At 36.7% G+C, this 16782-nt stretch overlaps 1 protein-coding gene across 5 annotated transcripts in view; it reads left to right on the top strand.

The window, feature by feature from the left end:
- The window catches only part of LOC114146990 (RNA-binding Raly-like protein), a 65446-nt gene extending 48895 nt beyond the window's left edge, over positions 1-16551 (top strand). For 4 of the 5 annotated variants that reach the window (XM_028021490.1, XM_028021491.1, XM_028021493.1 and 1 more), the window contains 8 exons: positions 7938-8013; positions 10292-10339; positions 10947-11128; positions 11252-11311; positions 12861-12974; positions 13203-13360; positions 14226-14263; positions 15813-16551. In XM_028021490.1, coding sequence (XP_027877291.1) covers positions 7938-8013; positions 10292-10339; positions 10947-11128; positions 11252-11311; positions 12861-12974; positions 13203-13360; positions 14226-14258 — 671 coding nt within the window. In that variant the 3' untranslated portion in view covers positions 14259-14263; positions 15813-16551. The remainder of the gene's footprint in view (positions 1-7937; positions 8014-10291; positions 10340-10946; positions 11129-11251; positions 11312-12860; positions 12975-13202; positions 13361-14225; positions 14264-15812) is intronic. The other variant, XM_028021494.1, reaches the window with a different exon arrangement.
- The last annotated feature ends 231 nt before the right edge of the window (positions 16552-16782 follow it).

The following is a 16782-nucleotide window of genomic DNA, read 5'->3' as shown; positions in this document are numbered from 1 at the left end:
ACATTAAGATTTAATGATGCAGAGCTCTATTAGTGCAACACGTTCTAATACTGTGTGCTTTTTGAAACTGCACACCGTGTGCCAGTTTGAAAAAGTCATGAGATTAGGGTGGGGTTTCACTTTCCAGCAGTACCGTGAACATGTAACAGATTAATTTATTAGGATGGTCTAATGCATTAGACATTCTAACCCATTAAAGTTCAAACCCAAATCTTGAAGTTTGAAGTTCTTGGATGGTCTCCATTTAATCTGACTGTAGCTATTTTAAAAGAAAGAAGAAAAATCATTAAAAAAATTCAGTCTCTAGATGTGCAAATGCTTTGTAGCTGTAGCTGAAACAAAATGTGGTTCTACAAAAATATTTCCTCAGGGGGCATCAATACAAATGCATACCAAACTTATCAGATTTTTATTTGCAGAACATTTGAAGGCCATCTTCCAAATTCATGCACTACTTTGTGTTGGTCTTTTAAATAAAATCCTAAGAAGTTACATAAAAGTTTATGGTGATAATGTCACGACATTTTAAACAGTCTTTATACAATTTGTATACCATTGAACCTCTGACACTTTTGTGGATATTTGGTTCAAAACAATCTGAATTACCAGTTGGAGGTATTGAGATTAACCTGTTTGCGTTTGCCCAGTCCATCTAATAATCACCGCTCTGGGGCACACAGAGGTAAGTGGAAACAGACAAATACGCCCTCACTAAGAGAGCAATGTACTCACAGGCTCGGCTTCATTAATATAAATGAGTCTTAAGTGAGTCGGGGGCCCTGAGGTGGAGATGGCTGTCTTCTTCAGGGATCCGGGTTGGATGAATAAAAACTCATCTTTTCCGTTGGAGGCAGATAAAGTTACACTGGGGTCTCATAAACCTGGAGCTAGTCCTATAAAAAACACTATGACTCATTTAAAAACGGACTATTTGAGAATAAAATGAAAATTAAAAGGAAACTAAATTGATAATCCAGATGGGACTTTCTTTAAAACAGTACATGAATTTATAATAGGAGAGAAAAAAAATAACTGACATTGATACAAACGATGTTAATGCCACAGTTAGGCTAAATGGTCCCTTAATTACTTCTCATCAGTTCATTGTTTATATCCACGTGTCCTTGATTCCAGGGAGGGCTGGTGATTATATCCAACCATACACACACGTACACACACACTCGGGACAAACTATAGTCAATGTTTTTGGACTGGGAGGACGCTAGAATACCAAAACATTTAAACTCCATGTAGACCAGCATTTGAACCCAGTACCTCATTGCAGCTCTATTTGTCAGTAATTCTTGCTATTTTTTAAAAGCATTTGAGGGTTTATGATGGAAATACTGAGAATTCAAATGAATGTTAATAGAAATGAGCAGAAAAAAGAACCAAGATAAACAAAATCTGAGGTAAATAAGTAAAAGTGACCTTCAAATGTCCCTGCTAGTAGAAATGTAGAGTTAGAGAATGTCAACGTTTCCTGCACAGCATGTAGAATATGGTAAAAGGTTTTATACTTTCAGAAAGCCTGGATTGAAAAACAAAACACAGTTGTATGTTTATGGAAAAAGAATTACTGCAAATCAATAGCCAAAGAAATTGTGTACAGCATTTTTTTGTATTTTAGCAGCTTTCCATTTGGACATAATCCCTCATTATAGTGAGACCAACAAGGGAACACAGCATCTTCAATTAAATATTAAGTGCTAAATGGAATCCATTGTGTTTTTCATCCATGCCTTCGGTCCTTTTGCTTCTCTATTTAAAGTTTAATGTTCCTTTTTATAAACAAGGTTTAGAGTCTAACGACCAGCAAATTAATGTAATGAAGATTTTAAGCTTCTGTCTCTGCTGTTAAAAATTCTGTAAATTCTGCCGTTTTCTTTTAAAGAATCAAACAATAAGGAATAAATGAGGAAGCATATGAGTGAAAGAAAAACTCATTATTAACTTGTTGGTCTCATTAAAATGATTGACAATGCCATGTCCACCCGAAGGAAGGAGATTTAAGACCTGAATACAACCCTCTGTGTCTGTGAACGGCAGGCACTTCTACCTCGCACTCTCCTAAACTACACCAGGTGTGTAGCTTTGGTTTCTACGTGTGATGAGAGCATTCCTTCTTAACTGTTTAGACATAAGATGTTTAGTTTGCTGTGCCTCCTCAATTTGTAAAATCAACAGATTTTACCAAACTCAATCAAACCTGGTAAAAGATTTGAAGATGTTTCAAAAAATAATTTATGAGTCTACAAGTGGAAGATATTGACAGCATCTACTAACATAGTCTGGTCTGGCTTTCCAAGCAGTTTAGCCCAGACAGCAGGACACTAAAAGAAATCTTTATAGACCTTAAAATGTCACAATAGAATAGGCAACATCCTTTCTTGTTATATGATCTGAAAGGATGTGACTCTACAGTAAGAAAGAGACTGATAATCTTTACATATTTGAACTGCTCTAACATGTGCTTTAGGATTATGAGAGACCATATTTAAAAAAAAAATGGATCAGAACTGAACATAACTACTACAAAAAAGCAATTACCAGCAAATTCACCAAAGGCTGAATAAAAAACTCAGAAATGGAAAAACTGAGCTGAAGCAAAGCCCAGCTCTTAATTTTACAGAAGTTTTAATGGGATGTTTTGTATCTTGCTAAAGTCTCATAACTGTTGAACTTTATGGTATTTGTAATATATTTTATCATGCCTACGGACTCTGTGTGGAATAAGCTTTCTCTGCTTTGCCACTCTGTAGGTCATCTGTCAGAGCTCAGTCTGCAGCTACAAGAGACAAAAGATAAAGAGCTTAGTTCTCACAGCAGCCTGTAGAGTAGCTACTGTAGCTCTCACAGTCTGTCTTATAAATATTTTTGCACTTCTGTTCCTTGGTATAAAAAACTTGTACTAAAGTCCGTAGGTTAGATTTTAAATCTGAAAGAGCTTGCTGTGTTGCAGGTGCTCTGAGTTACAGTCTTTGCAAACCTTTGTCCAAGATATTCTGATTGAGTGATTTCCTTATTTTCCTAATCATATTTTATCCTCCACAGACTTATTGTTTGGTGACCTTAAAATGTGTGAAAAGCAAGAAACTCTTTAAACATCTAACATATTAAACTGAGGATTTTAGCAAATTTTTCTCAGGCTGATGTTTGCGATTAGCTGAAGTGTCTGAATCAAATTATTTCAGCTAACTGGAATAAAACGGGCTGCATTGTGGAACAGCTAGTAGTGGTATTGCCTTGCAGCAGGAAGGTCATGGGTTCCAATCCCACCCTACTCTTTCTGGATAAAGTTTGTGTGTGGGTTCTCTCCAGGTACTTCTTATTTTTTATGAAGTACAATTTAATGACTTTGCCTTCCCAAGATACATAAAAAGTAAGCGTAGACTTCATTACGTGAACATTTCACAAGAAAGAATTCAGTGTTTAATGGATGCTGCAATCTTGTCCAGTTTGAATGAATAACTTCTTAAATCTTAGAGGGACTAACATTCTGCTGTTTTACGTTACTATCAGAGAAACATCTTGTATTGTTCTAAAACACAGCACCACTGAACAATGTAGAGAACATTAAAATTTACCTCAAAGACCTACAGTAGTAGTGTTCCACACACACACGCCCCTACACACACACACACACACACAATTATACAGAATCGTTTTACATTTAAAAAGTGAATTTCATTTTTTTTTTCCTTAGACAATTAAAAAAACTCCAACTTTAATAGCTGCACATCTAAAAACAACATCTCCTCAAACTAATAAAACCGAGACTAAATGAAACAAAGTTTAGTTTTGGTAAAACAACTGACTATGGGTCACTTTAGTGATACATCACTGGACTCATAATGCTCTGTTCTGCTCGGCTCTTACTAGTCTTGCAATCCACAAAGCAGGTTTGCAGGCATCAGATATCAGAGTCTAAAAGTGATTCCTTATAGCTGTTTTTCCAGCAATTTGTCCTGAGCAAGAGAACCCCTCAATAGTCACTCGCTTTGGGAATAGTCAACTTTCTCATATTTCTCTGTCACACCTTGAGTTGGTAGCTGCCGGGTCCTGCTGCAGCCAACCAGTTCATAATGGTTCAATCATAAATAGCCTGTTAATTCCCCCCTCAATGTGATGCTGCTCATAGTTTATAGTATCCATCAAGTCCTAAGTGGCTATTGCTTAGCAACACAGTCTCATTGTGCTCTTCATCCAGTCTCAACTTTTATGGATGCTCGGGCAAACAAGTCTGTCTGCAAGCACACACACCCATATTCATGCCACTTTTGACTATGATTAGAATAATGACTGTAATTAATCAGAGGCTCTGTGTGTGTTTGTGTCTGCCAGGGGGTGGAGGGATGGAGGTGGTCGTTTTAGAGTGCTTTTTAGTGCTCCGCTCACTCTTTGATAATCCTAGTGGGGAACTAGAGGAGAAGACACTCTAACAATGTGAAGCTTGCTCACGTCTTCCTCTGTCCTAATGATAATGGTACAGCTGTCCCCAAGCACCTCGGAGCCGCCGACACATCCCCACTCCATTAGTCTATTAGGGACGGGAAGAGGAAATAAAGGCAATCTAAAGAAAGAGAGCAGATGAGGAAAGGATGCACTGTGGCGAGTTTACGGAAAGTGTTTATAAAGATCTAGATGTTTTCTGAAAGAAAAGAAACACCGGAGGAAAATGGAAACCTATCTAACAGGCTTTCTAATTCATAAGTTCAGAATGTTAACATTGCAGCTGAGGACTTATTATCATCTTATGCACTTGCTTCACCTTCAGGTACATTGACTTAACTTCAGACCCTGTTGTGGCATGTTTCAACAGCCAAATCCCTAGAGCTGCAGATGTTTTATCATCAGTGAGTTTTTTTAAAAAGGTTGTTTGTGTTTTTGTATATGCCCTTGAGCAGCACTCAAGGAATATTGAGCTGATTTTGAGCAGAGGCGCTGACAGCAAGCTTGACAGACTGAATGCAATGATACATGCCGGCTTTAATGCAGCACAGTTCTTGGCAGGTAGAGAGGGGATGTCAGTCATGATGGGAGCCGTGACCAGCGTACAGATCAGTCACAGTACTCTCCCTAATGCACTTAAAGGAGATTTCTTTGTTGTTGTTTTTTCCCCGCTCTGTCCTAACACTGACTTTGAGCTTTTTTTCTGTCTTGCATAATCTGGCTCTTTCCACTAATGAAATTTGCTGTCATCTCAAAGTTTGGCTTCTTTCCTGTTGTGACAATACATCTTTTTAACAACTTTGTAAACAGAAAATGTTCAGGATCTGAGTTGTTATTCAAGCAAGTTAAAACGATATAAATCCAAAATAGCATTTCTGAATTTAATATAAAACAGAGTTGACATGTTGAAAGAATTCAATTATACTTTAAAGAAATTTGAAATGCAACCTAATGTTCTGGTTGTGTCCCTCTTGACAACAACAAATGCTGTCAAGCATTTCAGAAAACTGGCTGTAGTCTTTTACATCACAATCTGGCTCACTTTCCTTGCTGAGTTGTTTTGGCTGAGCCATTTTTGGGTTTTTTTTAGCATTAATGACTTGTTCAAGGTCAGCCTGCAGCATTTCAATCAGTTTTTACATCCAGACTTTGACTATGCCTGTATAAAGCCAAACAATTTGGATGTGGACCAGCCGGTGCGCTTTAACCATCGTCGTTTTGCATAACTTAAATCATAAGGTCACAAACTGATGTGGTCAGAACGATAGAAGCACTGATACTTTCCAGACATCTTTAGAGACTTTTTGTCAAAAAACTGTGAGTCTGAGTGGTATGGTTTTATACCTGAATTTGGGGCTGGGTGAAGTAAATCCGTACCATTTGGAGAAATCAATTGATTAGGCATTGTTTGTTCTAAGGTGGGCAGCACTGAGACGGTTTTAGGCAAAAATAATGTAGAATTAAACAAATTTACACAAAAATGTCAAAATTCAAAACCTATTTACACAGTTTATATGCAAAAAAGTTATTTTGGGGGTTAGTTACACTTTAAATAATTGCATATGTGTAAAATACCAACTTACCTAGAAACATTTCTCTATGCCAGTGTTTCCCAACCCTGGTCCTCAAGGCACACTGCCCTGCATGTTTTAGGTAGTTCCTTGCTTCAGTCCAGCTGATTTCAATTGATGACTGATTAACAGGTGTTTGTTGAACTGCAGTCAGTTGAATCAGGCAAGTTAAAGCAGGGAAACCTCTAAAACATGTAGGACAGTGTGCCTTGAGGACCAGGGTTGGGAAACATTTCTCTATGCTATCATTTCATTATTACAGTTTGTATTTCTTTGCTGTAATATGCTCCACACTGACTAACTGTCAGATTCATACAACTCACAGGAAAATCTAAAAGAAATAAAGCATAATTTATTTTTAATACATGAAGTCATGGAGGTTTAAAAGTGCTTGAGAATCTGTAATTGTAACATATAATTCCAATCAGTGGTTCACCAACAATCGTCACAGACATGACTTTCACAACAATTTTAGGATTGCAATCATTTTTTGGAGCTCTTTCAGCAAACAACTAATGAGATTTTTAACATCAAGAGCTGGATGTCGATGTGAGGAATTTAATCTTCTCAGACAGTAAAGCTGCCCATTATTCTTGGCAAAAAGCCCCCAGTTCCTGTAAGTCCTCGAGTTTATTCTCCCCTAAGTAGCTCAGTTATATCATAAGTCTGAGATGACCTCTCCAGAACCTTCTCATCTTCCTGCTGTAGCCAATAAAAAGTCATCTCGGGATTGTGTTTGGAATAATTCTCATTTTGAAGCGTTCAAGTACGTCTTATTCGCAGCTTTCAGGATGATGAATGCAAGTTTTCCAACTTGCTTAATTCATTTTGCCACTCTAGTTTTTTTAAGCTCCACATTCCCAAAACATCAGTAATCAACTTGTCATGCCAAGGAAGTTCAGTTTTGGTCTAGTCTGGCTTTTAGGTTTGTCACTATCACTCAGCATATTGGAAGCAGAATGCTTTGTAGCACCAGCTTAGTAATACCATTCTTCTGGATCATGTGTTGCTCTCGTTTATCTTCAACTGTCTCCTTGAAGCAGTCACGCTGTTTTTTTCCAGATAATCCTGTATGTCAGCTGAAGGTTTTTGTGGGTTTTTGTTTGTATCCCAAACATTTTCTTGTTCTACCTGACTGGTTTCTCCAGATTCCCACAATTTGAAGATTATTGATTTACATTTTAAATTGCTTGCATGTCTTCCTGTGTCTTTTTCCAGTTTTTTTTTAAATCTAAATTTTATTCTCCCACAGACAATTACTTTAATTTTGAGTTTTTTTTATTTTACTTTTGCCTACATGGAAAAGCTCAAAATTAATGTTGAGACACATTATTATAAACAAACAGAGACTTTTAAGCTCAGTCGAGGTTGGGACTTTACAGAAACATAACGCTAGTCCATGTTATCCCTCCTAAATCTCAATGTGAATTTGAGATTATTGTCATGTTAGATCACCTAAAAATGTCCAAGGTCCAAAGTTCTGACCGGCATTACAGCTCCCAAATGAAATAAAATAGGAAAGGATGAGTACGAAGAACCACCAACACTTATTTATGTCATAGACTAGTAAACTTAACAAGTTTTACATAACCATAACCTCAGAGGGTCAGAATTCTAAGAAAGAATCTATGGCAGTAAAATTTATATTTTTGGAATTTAATAAAAGCTAAAAGTTGCTGTGAGTATTTTTAATGGTTTACATTCTTTGAATTAAAGAATGTAAACGTAAATGTAAGGCTTTCAAGTCTAATACCATCATACTTACTGTTAAGCATGGTGGTGGTAGCACTATACAGTGGTTCTGTTTTGCTGAAAAAAGAACTAAGATTAAGATTGATCATTAAAAACCTAAAGCTGACATGGCTTCCCTGCTGATGACATGTTTTGTCTGAATAACCATGTGTTTACTTCCAGATATCAACATGGCAGGAGAACCAAAGCCATACAGACCGAAGATCCTCTCCAAGAGACCTCTCTCATCCATTTACAGGTGTGTGTGATGAGTTTATATTATTTCAGTGTTTCATTTCAGATTTTTTTGTTGTCAACTCGGATCATCTTCTCATTGTCTGCAGTCAAAGAGAAGGAAATGCAGAAGTCTATGTTGGTGCTTTTTAATGTTCTCTTTGCGTATGTTACACGTCTTCCCTTTTCTTTACGCGCAAAAAGCTAAAGAGCTAAACACAAAAATACAAGTCATCTTTTGTTATAGCTTTGTAGTAATGATTTTGTCTTTTTCGTTTGTATTGTAGAAATGTTGAATGAAGCCACAAGTTTGTTGACTTATCTTAATTTATCTTAATTAATGCAGAAGATACAGGGAACGTTTTGGACTTTTTGGTGTTTCTATGAAAACACAGATGATAATTTACTGCAGGATGGAGGTGAAACTTTTGAGGGTGGGGCTTGGATTGTGAGGCATTCCTGTTATTATTAAAAGGTGCTTTCATATTTTGCAAATCCTACCTGTTGGAATGCAAAATCAAGCAGATCGAACAATAAAACATTAGTCTAGAGAAAGACCAAAGAAATAATTCAGAGAAATTAAACTTTTTTGTTTGTGTATTCCACCACATTAACCCCTCAAAGCAACATAATGCTAATTGTATCTGCAAAGTTATATATTTTATTAGTATGCAATGTAGCATAATTCATTTATGTTATATTATATTATTTCAAATGCTGGCAACAAAATGTTTGCTCTTATTAGTATTTAAATTGCAGTCTTAATAAAAACCAGTACAGTCCAATCACCTGCTGAAGATGAGAAAAAGCAAATAGTCTGACAAGAATGTTTGCTAATTTCTGATGTCAGCCATAAGAATTTGTTGTTTTTTTTCACAATTTGTCACATAACAGCTAATAGCTTCTTTATACTTTATTGCAGTTTGTTTGTGATCAACGTGAAATGGAAAGAAACGGTGCAGGATTTTCAAATGCAGCTATGGAAATAAAAAGTTGAAAACTGTGGCGTATATTAGTAGCCAAAGAAAAAAAAAAAAAGAATAAACAAAATAAAAAATCAGACAGTATGACAGTTGGGCTTTGAAGACCTCAGAGGTATTTTAGACAACATTAGTGAACAAACAGCATCATGAATACTAAGCAACACAGCAGTCAGTTCAGGGATCCAGTGCAAACTAGCCCATAATGGCAAACTGAAAATATATTTTCAGATCCATCTGGATTTTTTCATGTAAACAATTCAAATACACATAAGTATTCACAGCAATGGCTTAGTTCTTATGTGAGGTACTTTTGGCAGCAATCACAGCCTCAAGTGTTTCTTGGTATGGCATGTTTCTTGGGTGGCAGACCTGTTTCGGGGTATTTTCTACAATTTGTCTGTATATTTTCTCAACTTCAGTCAGGTTGGATGGACAGCCTCAGCACACAGATATCTAATTTAACTCCGAGCTCTGGCTGCGCCACTAAAAGACATTTACAGGCGGCTCCTGAAGCCTTCCTCTGATATTTTGAATGTTTGCCTCAGGTCATTTCTGTGTTGAAATATGGACTTCGCCAGAGGTCCAGAGCACTGTAAAGCAGGTTATCTCTCTCTATATATATATGGCTGCTGTCATTTTGCCTTGTATGCAGACTGGTTTATCAGTTTCTGGTATAAAACCCCCCACAATCTCAGCATGATGCTGCCACCACCATGCTTCACAGTAGAAATGGTGTTAGCCATGTGGTGAGTTTTGTTTGTTTTTCTCCTAGAATGATGTTTGGAGTACAGCCTAAAACCTTGTTTCTCACAATCTGACAATCTCTCGGCTGTATTTCTGTTAAATTCAAGCAGACTACCGTGTCTGTCTGGCCACGTTCTTGATCATCCAGTTAAAACTGGAGCTGTATCTTTGTGACTATTAGGTTCTTTGTCCGCTCAGTGACCGATAGTCTCCCTCACTGAATTCTCAAAAAAAAATGTTTTTCAAATATTATTAATGCTCCTGACAGCTACATTAATCATAATCACAAAAGAACTGGTCTACATGAATAAAGTAACATATGCTTTTAAAACCCTTTTGAGTGACAGTACACCTCATGTATACTCAAATCAAGAGTCTTCTCTAATAAAACCTTTAATAAGACGATGACATTTTTCCAAAATGTCAGCCTCTTACTTTAAAAAACACCACTGAATACATTATTCAGCCTAAATGCCAATGTTCCAGATTTTACCTCCTTTTTTATGTTTCTTTTCTTGTTCCTAATGTATGCACAGAACACAATGAAAACAATGCTTGTTTTATTTTTGTCCACAGTGGCTATGAGTTTGACTATGACTACTACAGAGATGATTTCTACAGCAGGTATGTAAAAAGCTTCAACCTATCACTTCTTCGTCAGCAAGTGCCTCTCTTGTGATATTGTTGCCCTTTAGTGAAAAAATCCTTCCTGTCAATTTTCCATTTTTTGTGCAGAATAACCCTCATTTCCATCTGAGTAGTAAATGCATTATCATAGCCTTAATGAATGTCATATTGAGGAGATTTTTTCCCCTCTCCTTGCTAATGATGCTTTTATCCGTAGAATGTCAGATAGTCCCCTGGCTGGTCATTTGCGCCAGCAAGGCAGAGACCTTTCCTACTTTTGACATTTTAAGCAGATTGTTTACTTCCTCCCTGGTTTCTTATTTATAGGAGAGTTGAAATCTGCAGTTTTCTGTGAAATGTAAGGGGAATTTGGCTTGTTTTAACAAGTTGAGGTGGATTTTATTATAAATGTGGCAGTTTTAAAGTCTATCTTGATACTTTGCGAGTCTTTCTCAGTCTAAGTGAATGAGGCAATAAACAGCATTTTTTTTGTTTATATTCAACCATGAGTTACTTTTCTCCATGTAAGACATCTTTTCTTTCTACATTTTAGAATTGTTTAAACATTTCTGTTTCCCAGCTTGATGGTTTCTTGTGCCTTCAGACTCTTCGAGTACCACGGCCGCGTGGCGCCCCCGACCCGAGCCGTCATCCCCATTAAACGTTCTCGGCTAGTTGTTCCGTCCAATCGCAGAGCCAAATCCTCCTTTCCGGTCAGAGCCTGTTCTTCTTCCTCTTCCTCCTCCTCTTCAATCAATATTGGCTCGTCCATCACTGGTCCTAAACGTATGTTTACTTTTTCTCCCCCTTTTTCATTCCACTAATGAATTTTTCCTGCTTTGCTTGGAGAGAGTTAATTATTATGGATTGCTACAACTTTGGTGTTGTTTGTGTTGTTTTCCTTAAAAGAATGTACTCGCCAAAGTAAAAGCTGTGACCAGGGAACAAAGGCTTTGCAAATGAAAAAAAGTAAGTACATTTGAGTAAAATATTAAGGTGACAAAATTACCTATATTTATAGAAGCATTTGACCATTTTCAGAAATTCTTTCCCATTTATTTTGATCTATTTTCCTTGAATTAACTTTTTTCTACATAGTGCTATAAAGATAAAGAAAAAAATATTGAATCATAATCTGATTAAAATATTTCTAGAATTGTATCTGAAACCTAAATATAGGTCAGAAAGTTCCATTGATTGCCATTTCTCTCTCACATCAACATAGCTTTATTCCTTTACCAGCTTCAAAAATTTCAGATTGTTTTTGTGACAAATGCTAAAAAAAGAAAATTTATTTCGTTTTGTCCAACTTCCTTAATAGCAGTTAAAGAAACACTACTTCATTTCTGTAATAAAACTGTAATTTTCTATAATAGAAACATAGGTCAGTTAATCTCAAATGCAGGTCACAGAAGCCAAGAAAAAAAAATGCAATAAACAAGAATTTAATCAGGCTGACATAAAACTGTGAGAACAACATTTGCACAAGTCAAGTGTAATGGTGGTAGATTGACGGTCTGGGCTGCTTTGCGTCTTAAGATGTGCACAATATTTTCAGTAGTTGTTTTCTGCTCCAGTTCAAACTGTACAACTTTATTGCAATAATTCACAGGCGATGAATCATATTCTCTCTCTATGACCCGGTGCGACCTTTCACCTCCCATTTCATGTGGGTTCATGGATTCATGACTTTGGTGACTTGCTGAAACTAGCGGTTCTGTTCTCTATCTTTCTAATTTCTACTGTTAGATGGTGATAAAAAATGGCCATATCTCTTTTTATGCAGTGGATTTAAACGCTTCTTTGAAATGCTGTCTGTTACAGTTATGGTATATTATAGTAAATACAGTATGGTGGTGGTAACATTCGCTTCACAAAACTGGGAGAAATTCACTTCGAAAAAGACCAGACTGACCTTCTCTTTGCTCCACTTCTTTCAATTTTTCCACAATAAGGTTGTTCAAAATGCTTTTTTATTGCAGGTAAGCTGTTAACCTGCAATAAAGAAATCAAATATTCAAAAACAGTCACACATCAAATCAAATCAAATCGTTTCATATAATGTTTGTTGATTTTCGCTTCCAGTTTTACTTAAAAGCTTCCAGACTGAACATATCAGCGACGATCCACCCAAATTAGCAGTACCGTAATTCCGCCACACTTTGCGCTATCTGAAAAATTTCAACGGTTTCTGAAAGATGAGATGTTGCGCTTTCCAACCAATACCAGGTTATTACAGTAATTTCATTCTCAATGTAGCAGGGAGTGAAATTAATCTGAGGGGCACTCCTTTAATTATTTCTAGAAATTAAAAGTTCTATTTGTTATGGATAGATGGGCAAATATATTTTCTCACAGGACATTGAAAGAACTACGTACATTAAAATGAGCAAGAATACTGAGGCGGAGATTTGAAACTTAGGTCTTAAGGGGTTTTAAAAGGTCTTTGATGTGCATTTGGTGAAGTTAATGTCTCACATTAACTATGCTTTTTAACTTTATGTATGTGTGCTCACAGTGAAGACAGACCAGCTCCTAACCATCAAGAAGGAGCTGTCGCAGATCAAGACAAAGATCGACTCACTGCTGGGAAGGCTGGAAAAGATTGAGAGGCAACATCGCTCCGAGACCGGTGAGAAACAGCAGAGAGGGAGGGCAGAACCTGTCTGCTGTAGGAGCGCCTGTCAATATATTAACTGGAAGAGACAAAAAGTGTTTGCATAATTTAAAGTATTGAACAAAGACACACAAACAAAAGAGGCAAACTAATTTGGAAATGTCGCTTCTATAAAACTGAAAAAAAAAAAAATCTGTTTTGTTCTGGCATCGGCCTCTTACTGTCTGCGTTGTCTTTTGCCAGAGATGCAGAGGAAACAGGAGGAGGTGTGTGATCGTCTCCATGGTGATGCCGAAGACCACTCTGGAGGAGAGGAGGTGGAGGGAACAGCCGAGGTAGAGGCAGGAGAGATGACGGACGGAGGCGAGGATGACTTTGAAGATGAAGGAACCAGCGACATGGTGAGGAGCCGAAGCAGATAGTCTCTCTCTCTCTGCGAGGAGTGAGTGGGTTGTTCACTTTCTCAAATGAAAGCAATGTACCGTCTTTGGCTATGAACAGAAATTGTAGTCTGAGTTGAATCTGTGCCCAGTCACTAATATTTACCGTAAGCTATCCCAAGTGGTACAAAGACCGGTCATGAAAAATTTTAACTAAAACAGAACCGTTTTATGCTTCTGTGTGATATGAGATATGATACATTTCTTTGTACAATTTAAAATATATATCCTTATAGACACAATTTGAGATTACGAAACCTTTATTGAATTTCTGAAAACACAAAAAGGAAGTAATTTCAATGCATTTTTGATATTAATACCACCTTAAACTTATACAAGATAAAAAACTGTTTGATCGGAGGCACAACCTGAAGCCATCTAGTTGTATAAATTTTAAGCAGTGGTTTCTTTACCAGGTGTTTTTTATGGTAATATTTACCAATAAGACAATTCCTCACATAGTTTGACAAAGCACATATTTGTGAATTTTGACCTGGTCATGTTAAATACTCCATGTCTTCAGGAGGTTTTTGAAATTCTTGATAACCTTGTAAACACATTACGTCAAATTGAGATGTAACAGATGTTGGTAGAGTGAGGATGCCTCCTAAACACAAATATAAAAATTGTTTCATAAGGGAGTCTCTCATTGTATTTTCAGAATTAAGTTTACATCTGTGGCCTGATCATATAAAACAGTAAAATTGCACATATCCCTCATACTTTTTTTTTCTTAAATTACAAAACCAACTGAATAAAATGTTATATGTCAGACTGTCTATTTCTATAGATTATTGCACTGATGCCTCAATTGCTTGTATTGCAGATAGAGAACCACATATCGGACATTGACAACTGAATAAGGTCAGTGTTTACTTCGTTTTTATCAACATAACTCTCTTACTTATTTCTTTTGAAAAGTACCTGTAGGTGACTATAGATAATGACAGTCACAGAAACAGTTCAAGGTTTTAAATGTTTAAATCTACCTTAAAGGAGACAGAGAATTTGAATTAAACAGCTTAAGACTTTAATCAGTGTTCTTCTAAATGACGCTTTGTTTTATTCATCTGGGAGAAAATGTAAGGCCCATTTTTCTGCAGCTATCACTGATGGCTGTCTGGGAATAAGGACGGATATGACCCTCTAACATCTGCACTTTTCATCAAATGACATTTAAATTTCCCCTGATTTACTTTATGGGTACAAATGGCCATAAGAGTCAATCTGACTCTTGCCTGACATTTTGTTCCTGTTGTACTCAAGTGCCCGAGAACAGAAATCTTTTATCTTGGGATTTTCTTTCGGCACAATAGATTTATACGCTCAGATCAGTTTAGCGTTTTTAGTTGAGAGTTTTGATCTTGATTTCTGGATTTACAAATATATGTGAAATATAATGTAATGGGTGATTTAAAAAAAATTGAGGCCACTTTTAATCCCTTAAAAACTTCTAAACTTGTGAAATCTTCTTTCTAATGGCCCCATTGATCTCTTTGGATGTTACCATGAAATTCATTCTCACTTCAGCAGTCACACCAAACTAAATGTTTAAAAGTTTAAAAAGGGAAAAACTCCCTCAAAATACAGAGTAAAAGTATTCTCGTTATGTGCACCTGATGGAATATATCTTCGTGTAATTATAGTCACTTTAAAGTGTGAATAAATGTGGGAGTGTCCAAATTTAACTTCTTCCCAGAAACTGCTTTTTTAAATGTTTTACAAATCAGTCTGAAAGGTATTTTCTTATGTTTTCCAAACTTATATTAAGTTCCATCCATCCATCCATTTTCTGTTCACCCTTTGTCCCTAATGGGGTCAGGAGGGTTGCTGGTGCCCATCTCCAGCTACGTTCCAGGCGGGAGGCGGGGTTCACCCTGGACAGGTCGCCAGTCTGTCGCAGGGCAACACAGAGACACACAGGACAAACAACCATGCACACACACACTCACACCTAGGGAGAATTTAGAGAGCCCAATTAACCTGACAGTCATGTTTTTGGACTGTGGGAGGAAGCCGGAGTACCCGGAGAGAACCCACGCATGCACAGGGAGAACATGCAAACTCCTTATATTAAGTTGTTAATTAAATATCAATGCATTTTAAATATTCATAGGTAGATATATAGACAGTCTTTTGGCCCTTTGTACTTTGCATATTTTCTTGTATTCATCCTAATTGGAGGATCCATGAGCTTGAGCTGCCTGTTTAAAGTCATGCAGCAGCAGCTCATTGCTTTTAAGACCAGTCTTTATCTGGGAGAATGATCAGGGGCATTCTTTATTGGTAAAAATCTTAAATAGTAAAACGTTTGAGACAAAAGAGTCTCACAAGGTAGCCACCATTTACATGTGACTAAAATAATACATTTCAAAGCACCTTCTTAATTTTCTTTTTTTTCCCATCCACAAAGACGTTGTGACACTGGATACCAGCAAAATCCTCTTGATCAGGGAGGTGTGTTTAAAGTGAAAGGAAACAACGCGGGAAGTGACTGACAGCAGAGGAAGATGTTTTCAGACGTGTTGCAGCTTGTTTGCCTCATCCAAACATCACACTCCTGGTGTGTGCTTTATCAAAATGCAGGATATAAATATTCTCCAGAATACTGCAAGATGCAAAGAGCATTGAATATTCTCAACTCAGAACGGTTGCTTTTCTAAAAAATGCAGACAAACGCAGTATATTGTGTGCTTATCATCTATTGTTCTGTATTGTGCATATAAAATACAGTTATGTGAAGGGAAGAACATGAAATGGTCTCTTTTTGTTGTATTTTGCTGTATGTTCATGTTTCTGTGAGTCAGCCACACTGCAGGGAGAGAGATGAATATGAATGTAAGTTGAACTCGTATTTTTTGGCACCTGATGACAATGTGATTTGTTTTAATTGTACATTTGGGTGAAATCTACACATGATTTATACTGTGTTTCACGCTGTATTGGATGCATACCATGTTTCTCATTTGTTGTTCACAATAAGGAGCTTTTTAAAATGTATTTATATTCTTTTCATAGTGATCTGAAGATGACTAATTGTTTTCAGCATGTTCAAGGTGTGACTATTACGGATAATTTGTACTCATTGCATCTGTTGTACAGTCATGGATGATAAGAATTTTTGAAATAAATCTGCCTCCCATCCTTGAAAATGTGTTGTGGCTTATTTTCACAGTGTTAGGGAAACATCCAGATTGTAGAGTTTGTCTTGTTTTTGGAAAAACTGTGTTGGTATTATTTTCAGAAAACAGCAAATTACAGAAGAAATAGACTCACTGCTGGAATCACTGCTTGTGTTATGACAGAGCTACTCTGCACTTTGTGATAGTTATATTTAGGATACATTTTGGAGTTTTTTTATTTTAAAATATTTCACAGATCAT

The sequence above is a fragment of the Xiphophorus couchianus genome, chromosome 6 (assembly GCF_001444195.1).
Source record: "Xiphophorus couchianus chromosome 6, X_couchianus-1.0, whole genome shotgun sequence".
Classification (NCBI taxonomy): Eukaryota; Metazoa; Chordata; class Actinopteri; order Cyprinodontiformes; family Poeciliidae; genus Xiphophorus; species Xiphophorus couchianus.
This window is presented reverse-complemented; position numbering and strand designations above follow the sequence as displayed.